This window comes from Coregonus clupeaformis, chromosome 24 (assembly GCF_020615455.1).
Source record: "Coregonus clupeaformis isolate EN_2021a chromosome 24, ASM2061545v1, whole genome shotgun sequence".
Lineage (NCBI taxonomy): Eukaryota > Metazoa > Chordata > Actinopteri > Salmoniformes > Salmonidae > Coregonus > Coregonus clupeaformis.
Window position 1 is genome coordinate 47,052,989 of NC_059215.1, and position 17,714 is coordinate 47,070,702.

Consider the following 17,714-nt stretch of genomic DNA (forward strand, 5'->3'; position numbering starts at 1 on the left):
CTGCTGGTGAGAAGCCTATACATTGGATACTGTTACTACTGTTCAACCCAGATTTAGGAAGTCGGAAGTTGACCATGATGGCCATTTTAAATGGATGAAGTATATGCCAGATGTGGAGTCTGAGTGTGGAACATCCATTGTCCTCCCTATAGGACCACCTGGTGTTGTTGGCCAGTGCATAATACATTGTGACATATGACATTTGCCATAATGTACAGTGAGGGGGAAAAAAGTATTTGATCCCCTGCTGATTTTGTACGTTTGCCCACTGACAAAGAAATGATCAGTCTATAATTTTAATGGTAGGTTTATTTGAACAGTGAGAGACAGAATAACAACAAAATAAAACCAGAAAAAACGCATGTCAAAAATGTTATAAATTGATTTGCATTTTTTAATGAGGGAAATAAGTATTTGACCCCCTCTCAATCAGAAAGATTTCTGGCTCCCAGGTGTCTTTTATACAGGTAACGAGCTGAGATTAGGAACACACTCTTAAAGGGAGTGCCCCTAATCTCAGCTTGTTACCTGTATAAAAGACACCTATCCACAGAAGCAATCAATCAATCAGATTCCAAACTCTCCACCATGGCCAAGACCAAAGAGCTCTCCAAGGATGTCAGGGAAAAGATTGTAGACCTACACAAGGCTGGAATGGGCTACAAGACCATCGCCAAGCAGCTTGGTGAGAAGGTGACAACAGTTGGTGCGATTATTCGCAAATGGAAGAAACACAAAATAACTGTCAATCTCCCTCGGCCTGGGGCTCCATGCAAGATCTCACCTCGTGGAGTTGCAATGATCATGAGAACGGTGAGGAATCAGCCCAGAACTACACAGGAGGATCTTGTCAATGATTTCAAGGCAGCTGGGACCATAGTCACCAAGAAAACAATTGGTAACACACTACGCCGTGAAGGACTGAAATCCTGCAGCGCCCGCAAGGTCCCCCTGCTCAAGAAAGCACATATACAGGGCCTTCTGAAGTTTGCCAATGAACATCTGAATGATTCAGAGGAGAACTGGGTGAAAGTGTTGTGGTCAGATGAGACCAAAATGGAGCTGTTTGGCATCAACTCAACTCGCCGTGTTTGGAGGAGGAGGAATGCTGCCTATGACCCCAAGAACACCATCCCCACCGTCAAACATGGAGGTGGAAACATTATGCTTTGGGGGTGTTTTTCTGCTAAGGGGACAGGACAACTTCACCGCATAAAAGGGACGATGGATGGGGCCATGTACTGTCAAATCTTGGGTGAGAATCTCCTTCCCTCAGCCAGGGCATTGAAAATGGGTCGTGGATGGGTATTCCAGCATGACAATGACCCAAAACACACGGCCAAGGCAACAAAGGAGTGGCTCAAGAAGAAGCACATTAAGGTCCTGGAGTGGCCTAGCCAGTCTCCAGACCTTAATCCCATAGAAAATCTGTGGAGGGAGCTGAAGGTTCGAGTTGCCAAACGTCAGCCTCGAAACCTTAATGACTTGGAGAAGATCTGCAAAGAGGAGTGGGACAAAATCCCTCCTGAGATGTGTGCAAACCTGGTGGCCAACTACAAGAAACGTCTGACCTCTGTGATTGCCAACAAGGGTTTTGCCACCAAGTACTAAGTCATGTTTTGCAGAGGGGTCAAATACTTATTTCCCTCATTAAAATGCAAAATCAATTGATAACATTTTTGACATGCGTTTTTCTGGATTATTTTGTTGTTATTCTGTCTCTCACTGTTCAAATAAACCTACCATTAAAATTATAGACTGATCATGTCTTTGTCAGTGGGCAAGCGTACAAAATCAGCAGGGGATCAAATACTTTTTTCACTCACTGTATATGATTTAAATGGATGACTTGTGATTGATGTGGAGTCTGTTTTTGAACCCAGGACTACCTGGTGCTCCTGCCCAGTGCCTACTATGAAGCTCCCATCCTCCAGATCAAAGTGACTGAGCCATGCACCTACAGGCCTGCACCCGACACCAGCCACAAGTAAGTCCAGTTGAATCTTCTTCATTTCCACCTCTTGCTCCTCCTCCTCATCCTCCTCTTCCACCTCTTCCTCCTCCATCTCCAACTCATCCTCCTCTTCCTCCTCCATCTCCACCTCCTCGTCCTCCTCTTCCTCCTCCATCTCCACCTCCTCGTCCTCTTCCACCTCTTCCACCTCTTCCACCTCCTCTTCCTCCTCCATCTCCACCTCCTCGTCCTCCTCTTCCTCCTCCATCTCCACCTCCTCCTCTTCCTCCTCCATCTCCACCTCCTCTTCCTCCTCCATCTCCACCTCCTCGTCCTCCTCTTCCTCCTCCATCTCCACCTCCTCGTCCTCGTCTTCCTCCTCCACCTCCTCGTCCTCCTCTTCCTCCTCCATCTCCACCTCCTCGTCCTCTTCCACCTCTTCCTCCTCCATCTCCATCTCTCGTCCTCCTCTATCTCCACCTCCTCCTCCTCTTCCTCCTCCATCTCCACCTCCTCGTCCACCTCTTCCTCCTCCATCTCCACCTCCTCGTCCTCCTCTTCCTCCTCCATCTCCACCTCCTCGTCCTCCTCCATCTCCACCTCCTCGTCCTCCTCCATCTCCACCTCCTCGTCCTCCTCTTTCTCCTCCATCTCCACCTCTTCCCCCTCTTCTTTCACCTCCTCCTCCTCTTCCTCTTCACCCCTCCTCTTCATCCCTCCTGCATTATTTTTGTCTGTTGCATTGGATGTTAATCACAAACTTGAAAGTCATATTATTTTAGTACACACTGTTCAGATTTTCTAAACGGTCAATATTTATGTTATATTTAATTGTAATTAAATTGAACTTGTCTAACCTGTCTCTCTGTGTCTCTCCCTGATAGCTGTTTGCTCTACAATTATCTGTCTCTGGATGGGTTCCCCTCCATCTCTGGTAACGATGCCAGCTGCAGGTTCGACAACCACCTGCCCCGACCCTGCCACCAGGAGAGGATAACCCCTCGCCACCCCGACATGGCTATCTGCAGCGGCAGCAATGTGAGTAGAGAAGGAGCGTGGGTGTGAACGTGTGAGTGAGTGTGTGTGAGTGAGCGTGATTGTGATGGTGAGTGCAATGTGAGTTTGATGGTATGGATGAGTATGGTATAACTTTAAGTGTAAGGACTGAACCACTGACTGTAATAGGTTGTTTCTGTATTTCTGTTGTATTTTTGACTTTGTTTTGTTTTACCCCATATCTAACTCTGTGTTGTTGTTTTTATCGCACTGCTTTGCTTTGTCTTGGCCAGGTCGCAGTTGTAAATGAGAACTTGTTCTCAACTGGTTTACCTGGTTAAATAAAGGTGAAATAAAAATAAATAAAAAAGTCTCCTCTCCCAGCTGAATGTCCAGATGCGTAGTCGGGTGCCGCGTCCAGGGGACTATGTTCTGGTGGTAGAATACGCCAGTGAGGACGAAGCACCACAGACCATCTCTGTGTCTGTCAACACACCTGGCGGAAGGACACACCAGCACCATGTCACGCTGCTGCACTGCAAATACAGGTATGTGTGTGTGTTTTGCGTACAGCTGTTGCCGTCAACAAAGAAAGCTGGCTGCCATTGGTGTTTAAATGAATGGATGGTATCTCTTCTCAATGTGTAGCTTGACTGATCATTTCTCTCTCTCTCTCTCTCTCTCTCTCTCTCTCTCTCTCTCTCTCTCTCTCTCTCTCTCTCTCTCTCTCTCTCTCTCTCTCGTCTGTGTGTAGTTTCCTGTGTCGGGTGGTAACCATTGATGAGATGAATCGCGTGGCTGTCTTCACCCTCTCTACTGATGCTGAGGTCCAACTGATCGCTGACAGAGCCAGCTTCTTCCTGGTAATACTGTAGCTTAACATGCATATAAATTACATCTACATGTTAGTCATTTAGCAGACGCTCTAATCCAGAGCGATTTACAGGAGCAATTAGGGTTAAGTGCTTTGCTCAAGCACACATTGACTGATTTTTCACCTAATCGGCTCCTGGATTCGAACCAGCGACCTTTCGGTTACTGGCCCCAACGCTCTTAACCGCCAGGCTTCCTGCTGCTTTATCAACATGATGCGGTCAAACACAGAGCAGAAGATAGTCAGCGATGCCTGGCTTCTAAATCATCTCTCCTTTCTCCTGAAGTGTGCATTCATTCACTTACCTTCATGGATTTGAAAAAGGAAATGATTTGATGTGGAAACTCCCTTTTAGCCCACGCCTACACCAATCCAATGCTTTTAAACTAGTGGGGAGTAGTGAACAAGTGCCCACTTCAGGAGGAAGGAGAGATTATTGGGACACCCATTGTTTGACCTCATGTTTCAAATGTGATCTTTATTGGTAGAGGCACAAGACAAGCCTGTCACCTCTCACCCCTTTGTATTTGCGTCGGTTGAAGGTCCTCTGCAGCCGTTTTTATCTCAATATCGAATCATTTCTTGGGAACAATGAAGTACCTTATTGTGATTGTTTTTCGGTTAAAATTGTAAAAAAATTAATTAAAAAAATAGCTTCTTAGCAAAGAGCAATTTCTCAAGCAAGAATTTTACCAGGAAATCTTACTGAAAATTTGCTGTTATTGACAGAGAGGTTTAGGAACTCTCTTTCTTATTGGTCTCTTGACTAATTTAGCACATGGTGATGTCACCATGGAAGGACAGAACTCCATCCCACCAAAACAGGCTGAAATTTCAGGTGGTCTTTTCAAACAGCTCTAATACTAAAAGGGCATTATATTTCACAGTATTATTCCAACCTCATAGTGTGGAAATATGTATAGAACACAGGGAAATAACATTTTTGACTGCACTGGGCCTTTAAATCACTTTTGTTTATCTTTCCTCTAGCACAAAGTGTACCTGGTTCCCGGATGTTTAGGATCTATAGGGAGATATAATATAAGGTCTATACATTTGCTGACATGTATCTTGTGTTTTCCAGCACAAAGTGTACCTGGTTCCCTGGGAGAAGTTCACCATGGAATACCTGGCGCCTAAGGTCCACTGTATCTCACCTGACAGGTAACCAGACCAAGCACCTTTACCATCACCTACCCTTTACCATCACCTTGCTCTACCCTCTCCTCTCCTCTCCTCTTCCACTCCCTCCTCTTTTTCTTCCCTCCCCAGTTTGTCCTGTATCGCGTCGAGGTTCCAGACCCCATCTGATTCGCTGGTGTTGAAGGAAAGTCAAGGGTCATCGGTCCAGGAGCCTGTCCTGGCCTCCCCTGCTGAAGCGGCAGACGCCCCTCACTGGCCCAGCGGAGACCGTCCTCCCACCGCTGCGGATAACCAAGTCCGCCTTGATACCACCCAGGTACCTCTTCAAATATAATTTATTTTGTCGATCATTTTACTCTGGTACCTGGTCCAGGACGTTTTATTTGAGAACCTCTTTCTCAAGAGAGAGCTGACTTTAGGTGTTGTTTAGGTGTTCATTCATTATCAAAAAGCAACAACCCGTTTCCTAACTCTCCTCTCTTTCTAGATCTCCCCTCACAGTCAGTCCCCCACATATTGATAACATATTCTGAAAGTCACATACTACTAGTTTTTAACTTTTCACTGTAGTCTTCTGCCCAAATAATGACTTAGCCATGCAGGGATGAATGTAAATATCTTCTGTCTCTTCCTGTCCTCCAGAATGCAGCAGTGTACTCTGCCCGTGTCCACACTCTGGGTCGCTACGTGTTCATTCTTCACTACCACCAGCCCCTCCACCCCACCTACCCTGTCCAGGTCTTCATCAACGGGGGACGCATCTGGCAGGGTGAGCCCCCCTAAACCCACACCACCTACATCAGTGGTCACCAATCTGTCGATCGTGATCTACTGGTCAATCTTCAAGGCATTCCTAGTCAAACATTTATGTATGAAAGTCAACGATAAAGCCATGAACTGTCATTTTAGGTCCTAAAAAAAGCTCAATAGCAGAATAATTTTAGGACTTTCATAAATGATTCAAATGAGCAAAACACAGGAACCAGGTAAGGCGACTGAAAAATCAGCTAAATCTTTTGACAGTTGATTCTTTTGCCAGTTGATTCTTTTGACAGTTGATTCTTTTGACAGTTGAATCTTTTGACAGTTGAATCTTTTGACAGTTGAATCTTTTGACAGTTGAATCTTTTGACAGTTGTAATCTCTTTGTGATGTGAATTATCATCATTCCTCTTCCAGGCCATGCCAACGCCTCCTTCTGTCCCCATGGTTACGGTTGCCGTAGTGTTCTGATCTCCGAGAACCAGATCATTCTGGACGTGACGGACAACGAGATCTTCCTGACTGTCCAGGTCCCTGATGGAAAAACCCTCTGGCTGGTGAGTCCATCCAGGAAGACTGGGCCAATGTCTACACTGCACTGAAAGATACATAGATCCGCTGATTCTAGCTCATATCTCACACCAAACCTCACATTGTCTCTCTCACCAAACCTCACATTGACTCTCACACCAAACCTCACATTGACTCTCACACCAAACCTCACATTGTCTCTCACACCAAACCTCACATTGACTCTCACACCAAACCTCACATTGTCTCTCACACCAAACCTCACATTGTCTCTCACACCAAACCTCACATTGACTCTCACACCAAACCTCACATTGACTCTCACACCAAACCTCACATTGTCTCTCACACCAAACCTCACATTGACTCTCACACCAAACCTCACATTGTTTCTCACACCAAACCTCACATTGACTCTCACACCAAACCTCACATTGTCTCTCACACCAAACCTCACATTGTCTCTCACACCAAACCTCACATTGACTCTCACACCAAACCTCACATTGACTCTCACACCAAACCTCACATTGTCTCTCACACCAAACCTCACATTGTCACAGTAAAAAATTACTACTACTGAGGAACTCGAAGTTTGGATAAAATGATACATTTCTGATTAACATATGATATTTTACACCTGTTACATATGTTTGTATTAGGACTATGTTCTGGTGGTCCCAGAGGGCAGCTACAGCTCCGGTTACCTGTCCGAAGAACCTCTGGACAAATCATATGACTTCATCAGCAACTGTGGACAGAACAGCTTCTACATCGAGTGAGTTTACTGTACATCATCTCTGTGTCTATGTTGATGTCATGGGGCGGCAGGTAGCTTAGTGGTTAAGAGCGTTGTGCCAGTAACCGAAAGGTCGCTGGTTCTAATCCCCGAGCCGACTAGGTGAAAAATCTGTCGATGTGCCCTTGAGCAAGGCACTTAACCCTAATTGCCTTGCCCTAATGACTAAAATGTAAAAGCTAATAAAAGCTACAGTAGTAGATATACTTGCTCAAATATAATTTCAGTACCCAGAACCAAATCTCCCCAGGGCGCTGGCCAATCAAATCAAATTTTATTGGCCACAATAGCTGGACTGCTAATCGTCTGTCACAAGAGACTAACAAGAGACTCTCCTCCCGTGTTTCTTCTCTCCCCCCCCCTCTCGCTCCAGTCCTGCCACAGCCTCTCCATTCTGTCGTAGTTCAGCCATCTCTCTCTCTGCGTTCTTCAACAACGGTGCCATGCCCTGTGGGTGCCATGAGGTGGGCGCGGACAGCGATACCTGCCAACCCTTCGGAGGGCAGTGCCAGTGCAGACCTAACGTAATCGGCAGAGACTGCTCCCAGTGTGCCACGGGCTACTGGGGATTCCCCAACTGTAGACGTGAGTTACTACACAGGGCCTGGATTAATTTAATTTAGCTGAATGCCTAGGAGGGAGGAGGGACGGGGGAGGAAACTGAATGTGTTGTTTTGTTTATTGTACTTTGTGTCTGTGTCCTTGTATTCATTCACTTCAACACCACCCTAACTCCCCTCCTCTCCCCTCCCCTCCTCTCCCCTGCAGCGTGTCAGTGTGGTACACGGCTGTGTGAGCCGGTGACAGGAGACTGTGTCTGCCCTCCGAGGACCCTGCTCCCAGAGTGTGTCCAGTGTGAGCCCCAGGCGTTCGGCTGTCATCCTCTGGTCGGCTGTGAGGTCTGCAACTGCTCCCGACCTGGAGTCACCGCCCTCGACGTCAGCTGTGACACCAACAGTGGACAGTGCAGGTACGAGACTGTGTTAGCCCACTAAGCTAAAGCCTAGCTAAAGCTGTGACACCAACAGTGGACAGTGCAGATAAAACAAATTAAAGTACCTGTGACCAACTGGGTTCTAGAGGCGGGGTTCTAGAGGCGGGGTTCTAGAGGCGGGGTTCTAGAGGCGGGGTTCTAGAGGCGGGGTTCTAGAGGCGGGGTTCTAAAGGTGGGGTTCTAAAGGTGGGGTTCTAGAGGCGGGGTTCTAGAGGCGGGGTTCTAGAGGTGCCATAAGACTGTGTTAGCCATCTAAGCTAGAGTCCAGCCATTTGCTTTGTTAGCTAATGTAAGTCCTCCAGTCTCAATCAAGGTTGCTTCTCACACAAGCATGGTTCAAGTGCCCTACTCCCTTAGAAATTACTACCTTAAAAAGTGTGTCCCTTTCGCTGTAACATAGCCTTCTGAGGCATTCTCGGATTGCTGTCATATTACCCAGCTCTACTTGCCAAATCGTGACTCTTTGACCAGCTCCTAAATTAGTAACAATCATTTATGTATTTTTGTTGTTCAGCCATGAATGTAGCTAGCAGTATCTATCTGCACTGGGTTGGTCTTTTTTTGGGCTCTGAAATGCCAATCTAGGACATGGGCCAAACTGGGCCACAGAGTGCTGCTGGTCAAGAGAAACAAGTGGACAGACCGTCTGAGGTTAAGCAGCAGGTTGTAGATAGAAATGTTAAAAATAACAGAATCTGGCCTGCTCAACTCTTAAACGGAGACATCGATACATCTGGCCTGCTCAACTCTTAAACGGAGACATCGATACATCTGGCCTGCTCAACTCTTAAACGGAGACATCGATACATCTGGCCTGCTCAACTCTTAAACGGAGACATCAATACATCTGGCCTGCTCAACTCTTAAACGGAGACATCGATACATCTGGCCTGCTCAACTCTTAAACGGAGACATCGATACATCTGGCCTGCTCAACTCTTAAACGGAGACATCGATACATCTGGCCTGCTCAACTCTTAAACGGAGACATCGATACATCTGGCCTGCTCAACTCTTAAACGGAGACATCGATACATCTGGCCTGCTCAACTCTTAAACGGGGACATCCATACATCTGGCCTGCTCAACTCTTAAACGGAGACATCGATACATCTGGCCTGCTCAACTCTTAAACGGAGACATCGATACATCTGGCCTGCTCAACTCTTAAACGGAGACATCGATACATCTGGCCTGCTCAACTCTTAAACGGAGACATCCATACATCTGGCCTGCTGAACTCTGAAACGGAGACATCGATACATCTGGCCTGCTCAACTCTTAAACGGAGACATCGATACATCTGGCCTGCTCAACTCTTAAACGGAGACATTGATACATCTGGCCTGCTGAACTCTTAAACAGAGACATCCATACATCTGGCCTGCTCAACTCTTAAACGGAGACATCCATACATCTGGCCTGCTCAACTCTTAAACGGAGACATCCATACATCTGGCCTGCTCAACTCTTAAACGGAGACATCCATACATCTGGCCTGCTCAACTCTTAAACGGAGACATCGATACATCTGGCCTGCTCAACTCTTAAACGGAGACATCGATACATCTGGCCTGCTCAACTCTTAAACGGAGACATCCATACATCTGGCCTGCTCAACTCTTAAACGGAGACATCGATACATCTGGCCTGCTCAACTCTTAAACGGAGACATCGATACATCTGGCCTGCTCAACTCTTAAACGGAGACATCCATACATCTGGCCTGCTCAACTCTTAAACGGAGACATCGATACATCTGGCCTGCTCAACTCTTAAACGGAGACATCGATACATCTGGCCTGCTCAACTCTTAAACGGAGACATCCATACATCTTTGGGTGCTGTAACCTAGGAGTTATCAAGCTTGAATGAAAAGATATCCAGCACTCATATAGGTCATGAGAACTGAGGACAGGGCATCCCCTCCCCTCTCCTTCACTCCCCTCCCCTCCCCTCTCCTCCACTCCTCTCCTCTCCTCTCCTCTCCTCTCCTCTCTCTCCTCTCCTCTCCTCTCCTCTCCTCTCTCTCCTCTCTCTCCTCTCTCCTCTCCTCTCCTCTCCTCTCCTCTCCTCTCCTCCCTCTCCTCTCTTGTACCCTCTCCTCTCCTCTCCTCTCTTGTACCCTCTCCTCTCCTCCCCTCTTCTCTTTTGTACCCTCTCCTCCCCTCTCCTTCACTCCCCTCTGCTCCCCTCTTCTCTCTTGTACCCTCTCCTCTGCTCCCATCCCCTCCCCTCCCCTCCCCTTTACTCCCCTCTCCTTTACTCCCCTCTCCTCTCCTCTGCTCCTCTCCCCTCTCCCCTTCTCCCCTCTCCTCTCTTATACCCTCCCTCCCTCCCTCTCCTCTCCTTTCCTCTCCTCCACACTCCTCTCCTCTTCTCTCATGTAGCCTCTGCTCCCCTCTCCTCTCTTATCCTCTGTTGTACTGTCTCCTCTCCCCTCCCCTCTCCTCTCCTCCCCTCCCCTCTCCTCTCCTACATACACTAAGTTGACTGTGCCTTTAAACAGCTTGGAAAATTCCAGAAAATGATGTCATGGCTTTACAAGCTTCTGATAGGCTAATTGACATCATTTGAGTCAATTGGAGGTGTACCTGTGGATGTATTTCAAGGCCTATGTTCAAACTCAGTGCCTCTTCTTTTGATTTTCCCATGATGTCAAGCAAAATCAGCCAAGACCTCAGAAAAAAATGTGTAGACCTCCACAAGTCTGGTTCATCCTTGGGAACAATTTCCAAACGCCTGAAGGTACCACGTTCATCTGTACAAACAATAGTACGCAAGTATAAACACCATGGGACCACGCAGCCGTCATACCGCTCAGGAAGGAGACGCGTTCTGTCTCCTAGAGATTAACATACTTTGGTGCGAAAGGTGCAAATCAATCCCAGAACAACAGCAAAGGACCTTGTGAAGATGCTGGAGGAAACAGGTTCAAAAGTATCTATATCCACAGTAAAACGAGTCCTATATCGACATAACCTGAAAGGCCGCTCAGCAAGGAAGAAGCCACTGCTCCAAAACCGCCATAAAAAAGCCAGACAACGGTTTGCAACTGCACATGGGGACAAAGATCGTACTTTTTGGAGAAATGTCCTCTGGTCTGATGAAACAAAAATAGAACTGTTTGGTCATAATGAACATATGTCACCACAACAAACCTGCCAAGAGAGGGCTGCCCACCAAAACTCACGGACCAGGCAAGGAGGGCATTAATCAGAGAGGCAACAAAGAGACCAAAGATAACCCTGAAGGAGCTGCAAAGCTCCACAGCGTAGATTGAAGTATCTGTCCATAGGACCACTTTAAGCCGTATGCTCCACAGAGCTGGGCTTTACGGAAGAGTGGCCAGAAAAAAGCCATTGCTTAAAGAAAAAAATAAGCAAACAAAATTGAGCTTTTTGGCCATCAAGGAAAACGCTATGTCTGGCGCAAACCCAACACCTCTCATCACCCCGAGAACACCATCCCCACAGTGAAGCATTGTGGTGGCAGCATCATGTTGTGGGGATGTTTTTCATCGGCAGGGACTGGGAAACTGGTCAGAATTGAAGGAATGATGAATGGCGCTAAATACAGGGAAATTCTTGAGGGAAACCTGTTTCCGTCTTCCAGAGATTTGAGACTGAGACGGAGGTTCACCTTCCAGCAGGACAATGACCCTAAGCATACTGCTAAAGCAACACTTGAGTGGTTTAAGGGGAAACATTTAAATGCCTTGGAATGGCCTAGTCAAAGCCCGGACCTCAATCCAATTGAGAATCTGTGGTATGACTTAAAGATTGCTGTACACCAGCGGAACCCATCCAACGTGAAGGAGCTGGAGCAGTTTTGCCTTGAAGAATGGGCAAAAATCCCAGTGGCTAGATGTGCCAAGCTTATAGAGACATACCCCAAGAGACTTGCAGCTGTAATTGCTGCAAAAAGTGTCTCTACAAAGTATTGACTTTGGGGGTGTGAATAGTTATGCACGCTCAAGTTTTCTTTTTTTTTTAAATCTTATTTCTTGTTTGTTTCACCCCCCAAAAAATATTTTGCATCTTCAAAGTGGTAGGCATGTTGTGTAAATCAAATGATACAAATGCCCCAAAAATCCATTTTAATTCCAGGTTGTAAGGCAACAAAATAGGAAAAATGCCAAAGGGGGGTGAATACCTTCGCAAGCCACTGTATACTGACACACACACACACACACACACACACACACACAGCGAAACAGATGCATGCAAACACACAGGCATGCAGACATATACGCATGGACACACACACACACGCACCACTGAAAACAGAGACACGTGTAGAGTGATTATTGTCTTTGGAGACATTCTGCAATTAATAAAAATGAGAATCATCATACATTTTTTATTTTTTTATTTGAGTCAATACAAATATTTGACTACTGCCGAAATGCTCACATCAGGTGAATGACAGTTCATAATGAATATTCTCTCTGTGTACTGTGATATTATCTACCGAATGACTGTTCCTTTTGTTATCTTCTCTCAGGTGCAGGAACAACATAATTGGTCGTCAGTGTGATCGCTGCACCCTTGGTTTCTATGGTTACCCCGACTGTAGGCCATGTGACTGCAACGACGCGGGGACAGAGGAGGACGTGTGTGACCCTTACACGGGACGATGCCTCTGCAAGGTCAGATCAACTGTCTGTGTCCCACACTCCCTACCGTCCATGTTTTACTCCATCCTAGTTACCGCCATAGCTAGTGTCCATGAGCTCACCTCTCTGGACTTTTTACTTCAATGTCAATGTAAAAATGTATTCCCTCTCTCTGCTACATAACATAATGAATCCTTTTAAAAAGGCTGTCCATTATTGCACCCGTACATTTGGTATTTCGAGGCAGATTTAGTTATTTTATATTTCATGGTCCTTCGATTTTGATATATTCGGCAGATCCTCACACAAGGACATCAAGTAGCCGACTTACACTCACTCTTCCCGTTTCAGGAGAATGTCCAGGGTGGTCGTTGTGACCAGTGCAGAGTGGGAACCTTCCACCTGGATCCCGCCAACCCTAAAGGCTGCACTTCCTGTTTCTGTTTCGGAGCCACCGACCGCTGTCACAGCTCGGGGAAACGACGGACGGAGGTAGGGGACATCACAGCAGACGGGGGTTGTGCTTATAGTTGTGTGTTTGTGTGTTTGTGTGTTTGCGTGTTTGCGTGTTTGCGTGTTTGCGTGTTTGCGTGTTTGCGTGTTTGCGTGTTTGTGTGTTTGTGTGTTTGCTCAACAGGTTTCCAGGCTATAGTGCAACAGGAGATGTACTTTTTATGCTGCAACACAATTTAAGCATGTTTTTAATCAATGCTGAGTGGTTTAAGTAACGTTTGTTAATACGTATTAACATTGTTATGTGTTGTAATATATAATCTGTATAATCCACGGGTGATGGACGTGATGGTCTGAATGCTGCTGGGAGCAGACAGACAGGAAGTGTTATATTAATGTGATATTATAATGTCATGTTATTATAACGTCTCTGTAGGTGATGGACATGATGGGCTGGGTTCTGCTGGGAGCAGACAGACAGGAAGTCCCTGTGACGGTATATCCTGGTCAGGATCTGGTAAAGGCTGACCTTAGTGACGTACCTGATGTCTACCAAGACCTCCACTGGCACGCTCCTAGAACCTACCTGGGAGACAAGGTACTGGCAAGATACCGCAGGATAAAATACATGTTATTATTGAAAATAGTCTTCATCACAATGTTGTTATATATATATATAAATGGCATGTCACCTCATCAACATAGCATACATACAGTACATTGCATGATTATAGGTTCAGAGAGTTCAACATTTGTACATTTTAGTAATTTAGCAGACACTGATCCAGAGCGACTTACTGCTAGTAAGGCTGACACCTCTGGCCCATTGTCTGTTAAAGGGTGGGAGAGGGTGGGGTGGGCAGGAGCTGCTGGGGTGGGCGGGAGCTGCTGGGGTGGGTGGGAGCTGCTGGGGTGGGTGGGTGGGGGGGGCTACTGGAGAGGCGGGGAGCTGCTGGGGTGGGTGGGAGCTGCTGGGGTGGGTGGGGGGCTGCTGGAGAGGGCGGGAGCTGCTGGGGTGGGCGGGAGCTGCTGGGGTGGGCGGGAGCTAGTGGAGAGGGCGGGAGCTGCTGGAGAGGGCGGGAGCTGCTGGGGTGGGTGGGAGAGGGTGGGGTGGGTGGGAGAGGGGTGGGAGCTACTGGAGAGGGCGGGAGCTGCTGGGGTGGGTGGGAGAGGGTGGGGTGGGTGGGAGAGGGTGGGAGCTACTGGAGAGGGCGGGAGCTGCTGGAGAGGGCGGGAGCTGCTGGGGTGGGTGGGAGAGGGTGGGAGCTGCTGGGGTGGGCGGGAGCTGCTGGGGTGGGTGGGAGAGGGTGGGGTGGGTGGGAGCTACTGGAGAGGGCGGGAGCTGCTGGGGTGGGTGGGAGAGGGTGGGAGCTGCTGGGGTGGGCGGGAGCTGCTGGGGTGGGTGGGAGAGGGTGGGGTGGGTGGGAGCTGCTGGGGTGGGTGGGAGCTGCTGGGGTGGGAGAGGGTGGGAACTGCTGGGGTGGGTGGGAGCTGCTGGGGTGGGTGGGAGCTGCTGGGGTGGGAGAGGGTGGGAACTGCTGGGGTGGGCGGGAGCTGCTGGAAAGGGCGGGAGCTGCTGGAGAGGGCGGAGCTGCTGGGGTGGGCGGGAGCTGCTGGGGTGGGTGGGTGAGGGCGGGAGCTGCTGGAAAGGGCAGGAGCTGCTGGAGAGGGCGGGAGCTGCTGGGGTGGGCGGGAGCTGCTGGGGTGGGTGGGTGAGGGCGGGAGCTGCTGGAAAGGGCGGGAGCTGCTGGAGAGGGTGGGAGCTGCTGGGGTGGGTGAGGGTGGGAACTGCTGGGGTGGGCGGGAGCTGCTGGGGTGGGTGGGAGCTGCTGGAGAGGGCGGGAGCTGCTGGTGTGGGCGGGAGCTGCTGGGGTGGGTGGGAGCTGCTGGAGAGGGCGGGGAGCTACTGGGGTGGGTGGGTGAGGGCGGGAGAGGGCGGGAGCTGCTGGAGAGGGCGGGAGCTGCTGGGGTGGGTGGGAGCTGCTGGAAAGGGCGGGAGCTGCTGGAGAGGGCGGGAGCTGCTGGGGTGGGCGGGAGCTGCTGGGGTGGGCGGGGAGCTGCTGGAGAGGGCGGGAGCTGCTGGGGTGGGCGGGAGCTGCTGGAGAGGGCGGGAGCTGCTGGGGTGGGTGGGAGCTGCTGGGGTGGGTGGGTGAGGGCGGGAGCTGCTGGAAAGGGCGGGAGCTGCTGGAGAGGGCGGGAGCTGCTGGGGTGGGCGGGAGCTGCTGGGGTGGGTGGGAGCTGCTGGAGAGGGCGGGAGCTGCTGGTGTGGGCGGGAGCTGCTGGGGTGGGTGGGAGCTGCTGGAGAGGGCGGGAGCTACTGGGGTGGGTGGGTGAGGGCAGGAGAGGGCGGGAGCTGCTGGAGAGGGCGGGAGCTGCTGGGGTGGGTGGCAGCTGCTGGAAAGGGCGGGAGCTGCTGGAGAGGGCGGGAGCTGCTGGGTGGGCGGGAGTGCTGGGGTGGGTGGGAGCTGTGGGGTGGGCGGGAGCTGCTGGAGAGGGCGGGAGCTGCTGGGGTGGGTGGGGGTGGGAGCTACTGGAGAGGCGGGAGCTGCTGGAGAGGGCGGGAGCTGCTGGGGTGGGTGGGAGAGGGTGGGAGCTGCTGGGGTGGGCGGGAGCTGCTGGGGTGGGTGGGAGAGGGTGGGGTGGGTGGGAGCTGCTGGGGTGGGTGGGAGCTGCTGGGGTGGGTGAGGGTGGGAACTGCTGGGGTGGGCGGGAGCTGCTGGGGTGGGTGGGTGAGGGCGGGAGCTGCTGGAAAGGGCGGGAGCTGCTGGAGAGGGCGGGAGCTGCTGGGGTGGGGCGGGAGCTGCTGGGGTGGGTGGGTGAGGGCGGGAGCTGCTGGAAAGGGCGGGAGCTGCTGGAGAGGGCGGGAGCTGCTGGAGAGGCGGGAGCTGCTGGGGTGGGGCGGGAGCTGCTGGGGTGGGTGGGAGCTGCTGGAGAGGGCGGGAGCTACTGGGGTGGGTGGGTGAGGGCGGGAGAGGGCGGGAGCTGCTGGAGAGGCGGGAGCTGCTGGGGTGGGTGGGAGCTGCTGGAAAGGGCGGGAGCTGCTGGAGAGGGCGGGAGCTGCTGGGGTGGGCGGGAGCTGCTGGGGTGGGCGGGAGCTGCTGGAGAGGGCGGGGAGCTGCTGGGGTGGGTGGGAGAGGGTGGGGTGGGTGGGAGCTGCTGGGGTGGGTGAGGGTGGGAACTGCTGGGGTGGGCGGGAGCTGCTGGGGTGGGTGGGTGAGGCGGGAGCTGCTGGAAAGGGCGGGAGCTGCTGGAGAGGGCGGGAGCTGCTGGGGTGGGCGGGGAGCTGCTGGGGTGGGTGGGTGAGGGGCGGGAGCTGCTGGAAAGGGCGGGAGCTGCTGGAGAGGGCGGGAGCTGCTGGGGTGGGCGGGAGCTGCTGGGGTGGGTGGGAGCTGCTGGAGAGGGCGGGAGCTACTGGGGTGGGTGGGTGAGGGCGGGAGAGGGCGGGAGCTGCTGGAGAGGGCGGGAGCTGCTGGGGTGGGTGGGAGCTGCTGGAAAGGGCGGGAGCTGCTGGCGGGAGCTGCTGGGGTGGGCGGGAGCTGCTGGGGTGGGCGGGAGCTGCTGGGGTGGGCGGGAGCTGCTGGGGTGGGTGGGAGCTGCTGGAGAGGGCGGGAGCTACTGGGGTGGGTGAGGGCGGGAGAGGCGGGAGCTGCTGGAGAGGCGGGAGCTGCTGGGGTGGGTGGGAGCTGCTGGGGTGGGTGGAAGAGGGCGGGAGCTGCTGGGGTGGGTGGGAGCTGCTGGGGTGGGTGGATGAGGGCGGGAGCTGCTGGGGTGGGTGTTCTTACTGTGGAATGCAGAGTTTGGTTTTCGCCAGGCATTACTGGAACCATGTCGTCCAAAAAGTTATACTTTTGAATCATCTGTCCATAGAACGTTCTTCCAAGAGTCTTGATGATCATCCAGGTGCTTTTTGGCAAACGTGAGTCAACTTTTTGGACGAGATGGGTCCCATTATGCCTGGCGAAAACCAAACACTGCATTCCACAGTAAGAACATCATACCAATGGTCAAGCATGGTGGTGGTGGTGTGATGGTTTGGGGATACTTTGCTGCCTCAGGACCTGGACGACTTGCCTTAATAGAAGGAACCATGAATTCTACTCTGCATCAGAGAATTCTACAGGAGAATGTCAGACCATCCGTCTGTGAGGTGAAGCTGAAGCGCAGCTGGGTCATGTAGCAAGACAATGATCCAAAACACACAATCAAGTCTACATGAAAATTGCTAAAAAGCAACAAATTTGAAGTTTTGGAATGGCCTAGTCAAAGTCCAGACCTAATCCCAATTGAGATGATGTGGCAGGACTTGAAACGAGCAGTTCATGCTTGAAAACCCACACGTCACTGAGTTAAAGCAGTTCTGCATGGAAGAGTGGGCCAAAATTCCTCCACAGCGACGTGAGAGACTGATCAACAACTACAGGAAGCATTTGGTTGGAGTCATTGCAGCTAAAGGTGGCACAACCAGTTATTGAGTGTAAGGGGGCAATTACTTTTTCACACAGGGGAATTGGGTGTTGCATAACTTTGTTTATGAAATAAATGAAATAAATATGTAATTGGTGTGTTATTTGTTCACTTATGTTCCCTTTA

At 50.8% G+C, this 17,714-nt stretch overlaps 1 protein-coding gene across 1 annotated transcript in view; it reads left to right on the forward strand.

Moving 5' to 3' along the window:
* LOC121538046 (laminin subunit alpha-5-like) overlaps positions 1-17,714 on the forward strand; it is a 224,751-nt gene that overhangs the window by 107,253 nt on the left and 99,784 nt on the right. The window contains exons 25-39 of the mRNA XM_045206924.1: positions 1-6; positions 1,884-1,987; positions 2,839-2,992; positions 3,335-3,498; positions 3,705-3,813; positions 4,909-4,988; positions 5,097-5,283; positions 5,610-5,736; positions 6,147-6,286; positions 6,923-7,038; positions 7,433-7,644; positions 7,828-8,029; positions 12,560-12,704; positions 13,023-13,163; positions 13,561-13,722. The exon at positions 1-6 is cut by the window's left edge and continues 137 nt beyond it. Coding sequence (XP_045062859.1) covers positions 1-6; positions 1,884-1,987; positions 2,839-2,992; positions 3,335-3,498; positions 3,705-3,813; positions 4,909-4,988; positions 5,097-5,283; positions 5,610-5,736; positions 6,147-6,286; positions 6,923-7,038; positions 7,433-7,644; positions 7,828-8,029; positions 12,560-12,704; positions 13,023-13,163; positions 13,561-13,722 — 2,049 coding nt within the window. The remainder of the gene's footprint in view (positions 7-1,883; positions 1,988-2,838; positions 2,993-3,334; positions 3,499-3,704; positions 3,814-4,908; positions 4,989-5,096; positions 5,284-5,609; positions 5,737-6,146; positions 6,287-6,922; positions 7,039-7,432; positions 7,645-7,827; positions 8,030-12,559; positions 12,705-13,022; positions 13,164-13,560; positions 13,723-17,714) is intronic.